Here is a 12,547-nt window from a genome sequence, read left to right on the forward strand (position 1 = left end):
TTTGAAGTCCAAATTCTTTGCTATTTCTACAATGTTCCTTTCACTTATATACTGAACAGCTGTCTAATGTCTTTGCTATATTCTTACCTTCAAAACATTCATGTCGAGCTCACGTGAGAAGACACACTGGTGAACAAGTAACATTAATGTAGTGCATATCTCTTAACGTTTAAAATAGGATTTTATTTTGATTTTAGGATTTTATTTTATGATTTTAGGATTTTATTTTATGATTTTATTTTATGATTTTATTTTATTTTATGATTTTATTTTATGATAGTCTTGGTTCTGAAAGTCTAAGAAATATGAACAAATGTCTTCTTTAAAGTTCACTGACACATCATTATTCAAGTAGTCTCTATGTTCTATGATCTTTTCTCCCATCCTTTACATTTTACTTCCAGCTACTTTTTCCCTCCTTCTATTTAACCATTTCTATCATTTCTATATCTCTTCCTGCTATATGGGCTCTTCCCTTGGATTTTAGACCCCTCACAACTTTTTTCCTCAATATGAACTAACTGGCGAACTTGCCAATAATCCAGAAATGAAAACAGACAAATGTAATAGAATGAAGAAAGGACAGACTGGAGAGAGGGAAACCAAAGGAAACAAAAAGGAAGAAGGAAGCAGGAAGCAGGAGAGAGGAGATGCAGGTGGGAAACAGCTAACAATCATTAAGTTTCATGGAGGTAGCTAGGTGATATAGAAGATAATACTGTACTGCAGAATAACAACCTTACAATTTTAAAATAAAAATATATTTAACTGCAAAGTAAAAGGAAGTTTCTCAAAGCTCTGTTACACAATATTGATGGTCAAAAGATATTCAACCATCAGAAACAAGGCAAGGATGTTCCCTCTCACCACTCCTTTTCAACATTGTACTAGAAGTCCTTGCTAATATAATTAGACAAGAAAATTAAAGGTATACAGATTGAGAAGGAAGAAATAAAACTATCTTTGCACATGACATGATCGTCTACCTTTGCACATGACATGATCGTCTATGTAGAAAAGCTGAAAAAATCAACAAAAAGACTCCTGGAATTATTTAGCAATTATGGCAAGTTTGTAGGATACAGGGTTAACATACAAAAGCCCATCACTTTCCTATATGCCAACAATGAACAAGCAGAATTTGAAATTAAAAACACAATACCATTTACATTAGCACACCCCCCCAAATGAAATACTTAGGTATAAATCTAACAAAACACATACAAGATCTATATGGGGACAACTACATAATTCTAATGAATGAAATCAAGAAACTAGATAAGTGGAGAGATATTCCACATTCATGGAGAGGAAGACTCAATAACGTTAAGTTGTGAGTTCTTCCCAAATTGATCTATAGAGTCAATGTAATTCCAATAAAAATCTCAACAAGTTATTGTGGAGATATCAACAAACTTACTCTAAAAGTTATATGGAGAGGCAAAAGACCCAGAATAGCTAATATGATATTGAAGGAGAAGTACAAAGTTGGAGGACTGACACTATCCAACTTGAAGACTTACAATAATCAAGACAGTGTGGTACTGGTGAAAGAACAGACAAATAAATCAATGGAACACAACAAAGAACCCAGAAATAGATCCACATAAATATAGTCAACTGATCTTTGGCAAAGGAGCAAAGGCAATACAATGGAGCAAAGATAACCTTTTCAACAAATGATGCTGGAACAAATGGACACTCACAGGCAAAAAAAAAATTTAGACACAGAGATTACACCCTTCACAAAAATTAACTCAAAATGGATTACAGGGCTTCCCTGGCGGCGCAGTGGTTGAGAGTCCGCCTGCCGATGCAGGGGACACGGGTTCGTGCCCCAGTCTGGGAAGATCCCACATGCCACGGAGCAGCTGGGCCCGTGAGCCATGGCCACTGAGCCTGCGTGTCCAGAGCCTGTGCTCCACAACAGGAGAGGCCACAACAGTGAGAGGCCCACATATCGCAAAAAAAAAAAAAAAAAAAAAAAAGGATTACAGACCTAAATGTAAAATGCTAAACTATAAAACTCCTACAGATAACATAGGAGAAAACAGATGACTGTGGGTATGGCAATGACTTTTTAAATTTAAGACCAAAGGGACAACCCATGAAAGAACTAATTGATAAGCTGGACTTCATTCAAATTTAAAACTTTTGCTCTGTGAAAACAAATGTCAAGAGAATTAGAAGATAAGCTACAGACTGGGAGAAAATATTTGCAAAAGACACATTCTGATAAAAACTGTTATCCAAAATATACCAAAAAACCCTCTTAAAACTCAATAATAAGAAAACAACCCAATTTTCAAAATGGGCCAAAGACCTTAATGGACACCTCACCAAAGGTGATATACCGATGGCAAACAAGCATTTGAAAATATGCTCCACATCATATATCAGCAAAATGTGAATTTTTTGATTAATTTTTATTCGAGTATAGTTGATTTACGATGTTTTGCTAGTTTCTGCTGTACAGCAAAGTGAATCAGTTATACATATACATATATCCACTCTTTTTTAGATTCTATTTCCATACAGGTCATTACAGAGTATTGAGTAGAGTTCCCTGTGCTATACAGTTGGTTCTTATTACTTATCTATTTTATATATAGTAATGTGTATATGTTAATCCCAATCTCCCCATTTATCCCTCCCCCCTCTTTTCCCCCTTGGTAACTGTAAGTTTGTTTTCTACATCTGTGACTCTATTTCTGTTTTGTAAATAGGTTCATTTGTATCATTTTTTTAGATTCCACATATAAGCAATATCATATGATATTTGTCTTTGTCTGATTTCACTCAGTATGAGACTCTCTAGATCTACCTGTGTTGCTGCAAATGGCATTATTTTGTTATTTTTTATGGCTGAGTAATATTCCATTGTATATATGTACTACATCTTCTTTATCCATTCCTCCATTGATGGACATTTAGGTTACTTCCATGTCCTGGCTATTGTAAATAGTGCTGCAGTGAACACGGGGGTACATGTATCTTTTTGAATTGTGGTTTTCTCCAGATATATGCCCACGAGTGAGATTACTGGATCATATGGTAGCTCTATTTTCAGCTTTTTAAGGAAACTCCATAACGTTCTTCATAGTAGCTGTACCAATTTACATTCCCACCAACACTGCAGGAGGGCTCCCTTTTCTCCACAACCTCTCCAGCATTTATTGTTTGTAGATTTTTTGATGATGGCCATTCTGACCAGTGTGAGGTGATACCTCATTGTAGTTTTGATTTGCATTTCTCTAATAATTAGTGACATTGAGCATCTTTTCATGTGCCTGTTGGCCATCTGTATGTCTTCTTTGGAGAAATATCTATTTAGATCTTCCACCCATTTTTTGATTGTTTTTTTTGATATCGAGCTGGGTGAGTTATTTGTACATTTTGGTGATTAATCCCTTGTCAGTCACTTCATTTGCAAATACTTTCTCCCACTCTGTGGGTTGTCTTTTCGTTTTGTTTATTGTTTCCTTTGCTGTGCAAAAGCTTTTAAGTTTCATTAGGTCCCATTTGTTTATTTTTGTTTTTATTTTCATTACTCTAGGAGGGAGATCAAAAACGATCCTGCTGTGATTTATGTCAGAGAGCATTCTGTGTTTTCCTCTAAGATTTTTATAGTCCCTGGTCTTACATTTAGGTCTTTGACCCATACTGAGTTTATTTTTGTGTATGGTGTTAGGGAATGTTCTAATTTCATTCTTTTACATGTAGCTGTCCAGTTTTCGCAGCACCACTTATTGAAGAGACTGTCTTTTCTCCACTGTATGTTTTTGACTCCTTTGTCATAGATTAGGTAACCATAGGTGTGTGGGTTTATCTCTGGACTTTCTATCCTGTTCCATTGAGCTATATTTCTGTTTTTATGCCAGTACAATACTGTTTTGATGACTATAGCTTTATAGTATAGTCTGAAGTCAGGGAGCGTGATTCCTCCAGCTCCGTTTTTCTTTCTCAAGGTTGCTTTGCCTATTCAGGGTCTTTTATGTTTCCATACAAACTGTAAAATTTTTTGTTCTAATTCTGTGAAAAATGCTATTGGTAATTTAATAGGGATTGCACTGAATCTGTAGATTACTTTGGGTAGTATAGTCATTTTAACTATACTGATTCTTCCAATTCAAGAACATGGTATATCTCTCCATCTGTTTGTCTCGTCTTTGATTTCTTTCATCAGCATCTTATAGCTTTCTGAGTACAGGCCTTTTGCCTCCTAAGCAGGTTTATTCCTAGGTATTTCATTCTTTCTGATGCACTGGTAAATGAGATCGTTTCCTTAATTTCTCTTTCTGATCTTTCGTTGTTAGTGTATAGGAATGCAAGAGATTTCTGTGTATTAATTTTGTACCCTTCAACTTTACCAAATTCATTGATGAGCTCTAGTAGTTTTCTTTTTTTAAATTAATTAGTTTATTTATTTATTATTTATTTTTGGCTGCATTGGGTCTTTGTTGCTGCATGCAGGCTTTCTCTAGTTGAGGCAAGTGGGGGCTACTCTTCGTTGCAGTGTGTGGGCTTCTCATTGCGGTGGCTTCTCTTGCTGCAGAGCACAGGCTCTAGGCGCGCAGGCTTCAGTAGTTGTGTCACATGGGCTCAGTAGTTGTGGCTCACGGGCTCTAGAGTGCAGGCTCAGTAGTTGTGGCGCATGGGCTTCATTGCTCCGTGGCATGTGGTATCTTCCCGAACCAGGGCTCGAACCCGTGTCCCGTGCATTGGCAGGCGGATTCTCAACCACTGCGTCACCAGGGAAGTCCCTCTAGTAGTTTTCTGGTAGCATCTTTAGGATTTTTATGGATAGTATCATGTCATCTGCAAACAGTAACAGTTTTACTTCTTCTTTTCCAATTTGGATCCTTTTACTTCTTTTTCTTCTCTGACTGCCATGGCTAGGACTTCCAAAACTATGTTGAATAAAACTGGAGAGAGTGGATATCTTTGTCTTGTTCCTGATCTTAGAGGAAATGCTTTCAGTTTTTCACTGTTGAGAATGTTGCTTGCTGTGGGCTCGTATATGGCATTTTTTATGTTGAGGTTGAGAAATGTAGATTAAAACAACAATAAGATACCATTACACACCTATTAGAATGGCCAAAATCTGGAATGCTGACAACACCAAATGCTGGCAAGGATATGAAACAGCAAGAACTATCATTCATTGCTGGTGAGAATGCAAAATGGTACAGCAACTTTGGAAGACAGTTCAGCGGTTTCTTACAAATCTGAAGATACTTTTACCATATAAGTCAGCAATTGCGCTCCTTGATATTTACTCAAAGGAGTTAAAAACTTATGTCCACCAAAAAAATCAGATGTTTGGTTTTGTTTTGTTTTCGTTTGGGTTTTTTTGGCTGCACAGCGTGGCTTGTGGGATCTTACTTCTCTGACCAGGGACTGAACCCGTGCTCCTGGCAGTGAAAGTACGGTATCCTAACCACTGGACCACCAGGGAATTCCCTCCTTATAGCAGCTTTATTCATAATTACCAAAACTTGTAAACAACCAAAATGTCATTTAGTAGGTGAATGGATAAATAAACTGTGGTCCATCCAGACAATGGAATATTATTCAGTGCTAAAAAGAAATGAGCTATCAAGCCATGAGAAGATATGGAAGAAACTTAAGTGCATTTTACTAAGTGAAAGAAGCCAATCTGAGAAAGCTGCATACTGTATGACTCCAAGTAGACTGCATTCTGGAAAAGACAAAACTATGAAAACAGTAAGAAGATCAGTGGTTGCCAGGGACTGGGGTGGGTAGTGGGGACAGATGAATAGTCAGAACACAGAGGATTTTAGGGCAGAGAAAATACTCTGTATAATAGCATAATGATGAACACATTTTTCCAAATCCATAGAATGTACAAAATAAAGAGTGAACCCGGGCTTCCCTGGTGGCACAGTGGTTGAGAGTCCGCCTGCCGAGGCAGGGGATACGGGTTCGTGCCCCGGTCCGGGAAGATCCCACATGCCACGGAGCAGCTGGGCCCGTGAGCCATGGCCGCTGAGCCTGCGCATCCGGAGCCTGTTCTCCGCAACGGGAGAGGCCCACGTACCGCAAAAAAAAAAAAAAAAAAAAAGAGTGAACCCTAAGGTCATCCATGGACTTTGAGTGATTATGATGTGTCAGTTTTTAACAACTCAAAATTGTTGGGGTATGTTGATAATGGGGGAGACCATGCATGTGTGGGGACAGGGAACATATAGAAAATTTCTGTACCTTCCTCTCAATTTTGCTGTGAACCTAAACTGCTCTAAAAATAATAAAGTCTTTAAAAAGAAAAGATAATCAAATCACGTAAAAAAATGCTAGTAGAAAAATAAATTCACATGATTGCTAATAAGCTTTGTTACCTGTATGATATCAATTATTTCACTGAAGTTAGTTCCTGGAAACTTCACCTCTTCTTCATCTGCCTTCGTAAATTCTGGAGTCTAAGAAAGCATTTTCAGAAAGTTTTGGTTGTGTTTAATGTCTTTTTAATTTATACCTAAGTTATCATAATACCATAGCATAAGCTTATAATTACATGCCCCTATTTTTTATTTTGATATCCTGCTCAGACTTGATTTAACTAGTAAATGAAATCCAAGCTAGTCTCCAAGTTATCATTTCAATAGCTATAAAAAACTAGGTATCAGTTTTTCTATCAAGGACTCCACCAACAATGCAACTTAAGTCAATTGATCAAGTTGATATAATTGTGATTTCTCTCCTAGAATTAAGATAAAGAAATGTGTTTGTATGTATAGATATATAAGTTTACACATATACAAACTCACAAAAAGACAGATACAGAATCAAATAATTTAGAAAGACAAACAAAATAATTATTTTACAAATTTAGCCTCTAGGCCTCACTATATATAATCTAGTCACCAAAAACCACAATAGACAATTCCTGAGAGCAGAATGATGAACAGTCCAAAAAATTATTTGTAATCATATATGTTTTAATAAACTTCTGGTTAAAAAAATTATTGATGAAAAATAAAATTAGGCACAAGAGCCATTCAGGGCCAGTTCTATTTTACTATTTCTGATTGCGAAAAATTGATGTCTTCCTCTCCTTAAAACTGTATCCTCAATGAACAAATTTGCTTACAGTAGATGAAACCTGGGGAAATGTTACAGTGCTATTTTCCTGTGTAGTAAAGTCATAATTTTGTCATTCAATCACAAGCAGCAAATAAATATTAGAAAGAAATGCATATTTTTGCATTGTGTCAATAGTATCACAACAAAGTAACATCCCAAAACATAAACTCCAATTGTCACTATAAAATTCACATTCAGGAAAACTATAATTTAATTCCCATTTAAATCAAGATTCTTCTCCAAAGAGACAGAAATTCTTTCTTCACATATGAGCCTTACAACTTAAGTTAACAAAAAGTTACACTAAGGATTATCATTTTCAGAACATTTATAAATGTAAGGATATTAAACAAACTTTCTTTTTCGAGTTCATAAGCAACTTCAGGGACTTCCCTGGTGGAGCAGTGGTTAAGAATCTGCCTGCCAGTGCAGGGGACAACAGTTCGATCCCTGGTCCGGGAAGATCCCACATGCTGTGGAGCAACTAAGCCCGTGCACCACAACTACTGAGCCTGCACTCTAGAGCCTGTGTGCCACAACTACTGAGCCCACGTGCCACAACTACTGAAGCCTAGAGCCCGTGCTCTGCAACAAGAGAAGCCACTGCAATGAGAAGCCTACGCACCGCAATGAAGAGTAGCCCCCACTCGATGGAACTAGAGAAAGCCCACGCGCAGCAACAAAGACGCACTCAACCAAAAATAAATTAATTGATTAATTTTTAAAAAAAAGCAATTTCACATTTGTTTTGAATCTTTTCCTTAAAATGAAAATTATTAAAATAGATTATAATGGAAGACTTTGCATGGAATAACATTAGTTCAAAATCCATAGTCAGACATTGCTCAAAGATATAGAATACATTTCTGAACATACCTGTATCCAGGTTTTCAGAGGAGGAGAAGATGCTTCTTTGGGACTAGACGGAGATAGACCAACATCAGCACTACCATTTGAAATGCTGTCAATATCTACATTGGGTAATACCTAAAACAGAATACAACATCCAGCTTTCAGTTCATCATTTTGACTCAAATATTTGTGAATCTATGTATCAATAACATATTTTTTTATTGCAAAGTCAATGGATAACAAATTTAAATTATGAAAGCATATTTTACAAAACTTAGAAAATAAAAGGGAAACACAAAGAATCCTATTATCTTAAGACAACATCATTTTCACTATTCCCTTTATGTTTTTACTATCCACTTATGCATAGCTAAAATCTAAAACAGTTTCATTCCTGATTTTCCATTGTAATTAGGTCATAAACACCTTACTATACTTCCATATAGACTTCATAATAGTATTTTAAATGACTGTATAGTATTTCAAGAAAATACATGCCTTATTTAATCATTTCCTGTTGGTAAACATTTAGGATATTCACTATTAGGTAGATAGATATATATCACTTCAAAAAACTTCTTATATACATAGGGGTTTTTTCCCTGAACTTTGAATTATTTCATTATGCTAGATAGTCAGATATTAGGCTAACTTCTTGAGCCAAAAAGCATAAATATTTAAGATTCTTGGTAATTACTGTCAAAATGCAATGAAGAACTCTTATTTCCATCATCAAAAACATAATTAATTATGTTTTATCTAACCTTCACCCAAATTAGATAACAGAAGTGTTTCAGCAAGAGCAGTTTTTAAATGGAGGTATAATATTGTTATTTTAATTTGCATTACCTTGGTAACTAGCAAGATTTAAATTACTCAATTTGATTGCTTATAACTTCCTCTTCTGTAGAGTCTTATACATGTTCTTTGAATATTTCTGGATTTGCTCATGTTTTCTTATTAATTTATGGAGGTTTTTATATTTAAAAATTAAAACTTTCTATCATATTCCTTTCATATGTTCTCACCGTATGTTGTTTTTCCTTTTCATTTAAGAATCTTTTACATATATAAGTTTTAGATTTTATAGATTCAAATCTATTTTCTATCATAACTAAGATTTTTCCTCTATATCCAGACTTAACTTCATTTTTGATAAGGACTACATGCAATTATCTTCTAATTCTTCTATGTTTTTCTATCTTGTAGTTATACTTTAGCCTATTGCCTATTTGGAACTCACTTGCTACACAGTAAAAGTTTAGAGTCTAAAACCGATCTATTTTCTACACTGCTAACTAATTATAACATACATTATTTCATTTAAAATAATCTTATTTCCCACTGACTAATGAACTATCTATCACATATTACAGTCTTTTTAAATAACCAAGGCTATTTCTGAAATAGGACCAGTATCAAAACACTTTAACTTTTCTAAACCTTTGTTCTTTCAAATGTCAAAATGATCCTAAAGTTCAAGTTTTAAAAAAATCATGGCTTTTTTTTTTAATACAATTTCACTTAAATTATACTTTAATTTAGGAAGAATTGTCATCTTGAATATTTAAGCTTCACATTATAAGTTCTCTCTCCATTCATTCAAGTCCTCTTATATATGTTTGTATAAAGATTAAAGTATTAATTATATAAGACAAACACATTAAGCCTTTTTAAAATTAATTATTACATACTATTGAATTGTTCCCTTTGGAGTATCATCAAGTCACCTGGATATGAGTTATCAGCTTAGAAAAGGTAGCTTAAATCATGCAGAACAAGGATAGCAATATCACATTAATATCATAGTTTTAAAGAAGGAAAGACCCATCATGAAAGTACAGTTTTCATGAAGCAATATAATAGATTTTAAGTACTAAAGTTAAGCCAAATATTTTTTTCCTTATATTTTTCTGTTCATGCACACTGAATACCTGCACAGCAAGCTGAGGAGGATCCCTTTTTTCTGACTTCATTCCTACAACTGCTATGTTAGGTTTCTTTACTCCAGTTTCTGTTTTTCGAGACGATGGTGGAATAGAAGTAGTCACTGTTACAGGGTGTGGCTTGTTTACAATTACTCCAGCAGGTGGCATGGAATCACTATTACTTTGGGTTTGTCCTAAAAAATTTGGGGGGAAAAGGAGTTAACCATTTCAGAAGTAAAGAGAAAATTCTAATATAAAACCTAGACCTTTATGCCTAAATTCTCATAGGAAAGGAAAGCACTATCTGCAATCACCTTTTCCTCTATCATCACCACTGTCATCATACTCACCATGTCATCCTTTTACCAGCGACTAACATTAGGTGCTCATATGTACTAAACAGTTCACATACACTATCTAATTTAAATAATCCTATGGAGTATTAATATTATCTACATTTTACATTTGAGGGAGCAGAGGTTTAGAGACATAACTTAATTTGCCAAAGGTTATGACAGTAAGTGGCAAAGCCAAAACTAAAGTGTATTGCATTGTGTTGTATTATTTTTATTCTCAAATCTTCATAGAGCAGCAACAGACAGAAATAAAACCAACAACAAAATACTAGTGTTTGCCTACCAATAAAGAGCACGTAGGCCAACTATCTGCTAACTATCATAGCTGTCAAAATTTTGTTACCTTTCACTTCAAAAGTTCCAGTTGTTTCCTAAATTTCAAAGTAAAGAGGGACAGTGCAGTGCATTCATTAAAAACACAGACTCTAAAGTCACACTGCCTGGTTTGACTCTTGGCTCCACTCTAGCTATGTGGCCTTTGACAAATTACTGAACTCTTCTGTGCCTCAATTTCTTCATTTATAAAACTGGTACATTACCATGTGTTTTATACAGTGGATTAAATAAGTTAATATATATAAAGTGCTTAGATCTGCCCCCGGCACACAGTAAGGACTTTATAAGTATCAGCTATTATTTTAGTAGAAGACATGTTTGAACAGACAGCTACCAAGTTGACATGCCATTAACCCATAATATCAAAAATAAATAATTCTCTTATGTTGAAAAATATTCACATTTAAATAATTCATCAAAATTGAGAATCGCAGTGATATTTAAAGAAAAAAATAGCTAACAAAATTTGAAGAGTTAGTGTAAGAACAAAAATTATTTGCTCAACTTTGACAATGATGGATCTGAGAGACCTCAAATAAGTTAATAACAAACTATTAGCTTAGAACACACAACTACATAATTTTTACTTATCACGGCCTAGTCCAAAAGTATATAAAAGGTAATTCAAAGTACTTCTCCTAAGATATGATGATATTAAACCAATCAAAATCCTCATTCTTTAATTATTATGAATATCTAAACATTATTTTAATTTCATGTTAATTTCATGTTAATTTTTTAACATGTCTAAACATTATTTTAATTTCATTTCATCTACAGAAATATACTATAAAATACCAAAAGAATGTTTCCTGTAAGTGAAAATATAGCATCATTTCAGAGAAGACTGCTACTACACAAAGTAAGACACATTCTGAGGCCCTACTCACAAATACAAACAACACATAAAGGAAAAGGTAGGTGACTACTATGTCAGTATCACTTTGTAATTTCTGCTATTGCTGATTAGAATTCTAAAATTTACCCCATATATTTTGTGGCATCTTACCTAAAAGAACGGCCATAGGAATTAGATGACCTTCCAGTGTACCTGAAAAAGTAGGCATTTCCTGGCTTGGGCTGAACAAATACTGCTGCTCACCAGGAGACAGTGTAGTTATGGTATGTTGCAGTTTAGAATCTGTCTTTGTAGGTTTTGTTGCATAAAAGTCAGTTTGTGTCCTTATTGACTTGACTTTAGTGCCTATAATAATGACCAATGGCAGATATTTTAAAATATTGTTTGAACATCTACTATGCAGTCATCTACAAATATAGCAACGCTTCCTCACAGAAAGATCTCATTCTATATAATAAGGTTACAGGGCCCCAAAATATAAGTAAACCAGGGGTTGGCAAACTTTTTCTTAATTGGTCAGAGAGTAAATATTTTAGCCTCATTGGCCATGTAATCTCAGTGGCAACATCTCAACTCTGCTGTTGTAGCATGAAAGCACTCATAGACAATACTTAAATGAATGAGTATAGCTATGCTCCAATAGAGCTTTATAAAAACAGGCAGCTGACCTGCAGGTCATGGTTTTTCAACCTCTGAATAGATGTAACAACTTGTGCAACTACTATGATAGAAAAGATACAATAACTAGAAAAAAATGTTGAATAAAGATTCAAAAGAATGTTCAGAACATATTATTTAACTCATTACGTTTTTTCCTATGAGCATAAGAAAGTTAATGATCATTTTTGGAATTGAAAATGTTTTCATCCTCTCATTATTCTGTATAACCAGGCTTTATCCTTTGAAATTATGTAGAGATAATCAAATTCTATACTTATTAAAACCTTGCAGAAGTTAATAACATTATACATTTTTTTTTTTTTTTTTTTTTTTGTGTTATGCGGGCCTCTCACTGTTGTGGCCTCTCCCATTTGCGGAGCACAGGCTCCGGACGCGCAGGCTCAGCGGCCATGGCTCACGGGCCCAGCCGCTCCGCGGCATGTGGGATCTTC

General features: G+C 34.8%; 1 protein-coding gene across 2 annotated transcripts in view; it reads right to left on the minus strand.

Annotated features, from left to right (window-relative positions):
- Nucleotides 1-12,547, minus strand: part of KIAA0586 (KIAA0586 ortholog) — a 107,832-nt gene that overhangs the window by 67,852 nt on the left and 27,433 nt on the right. For both annotated transcript variants that reach the window (XM_007466046.1, XM_007466045.1), the window contains 4 exons: nt 11,586-11,780; nt 9,891-10,078; nt 7,981-8,091; nt 6,360-6,440 (listed from right to left, as the gene is read on the minus strand). In XM_007466046.1, coding sequence (XP_007466108.1) covers nt 6,360-6,440; nt 7,981-8,091; nt 9,891-10,078; nt 11,586-11,780 — 575 coding nt within the window. The remainder of the gene's footprint in view (nt 1-6,359; nt 6,441-7,980; nt 8,092-9,890; nt 10,079-11,585; nt 11,781-12,547) is intronic.

Source organism: Lipotes vexillifer, unplaced genomic scaffold, assembly GCF_000442215.2.
Source record: "Lipotes vexillifer unplaced genomic scaffold, Lipotes_vexillifer_v1.1 scaffold25, whole genome shotgun sequence".
In the NCBI taxonomy this organism is placed as follows: domain Eukaryota; kingdom Metazoa; phylum Chordata; class Mammalia; order Artiodactyla; family Lipotidae; genus Lipotes; species Lipotes vexillifer.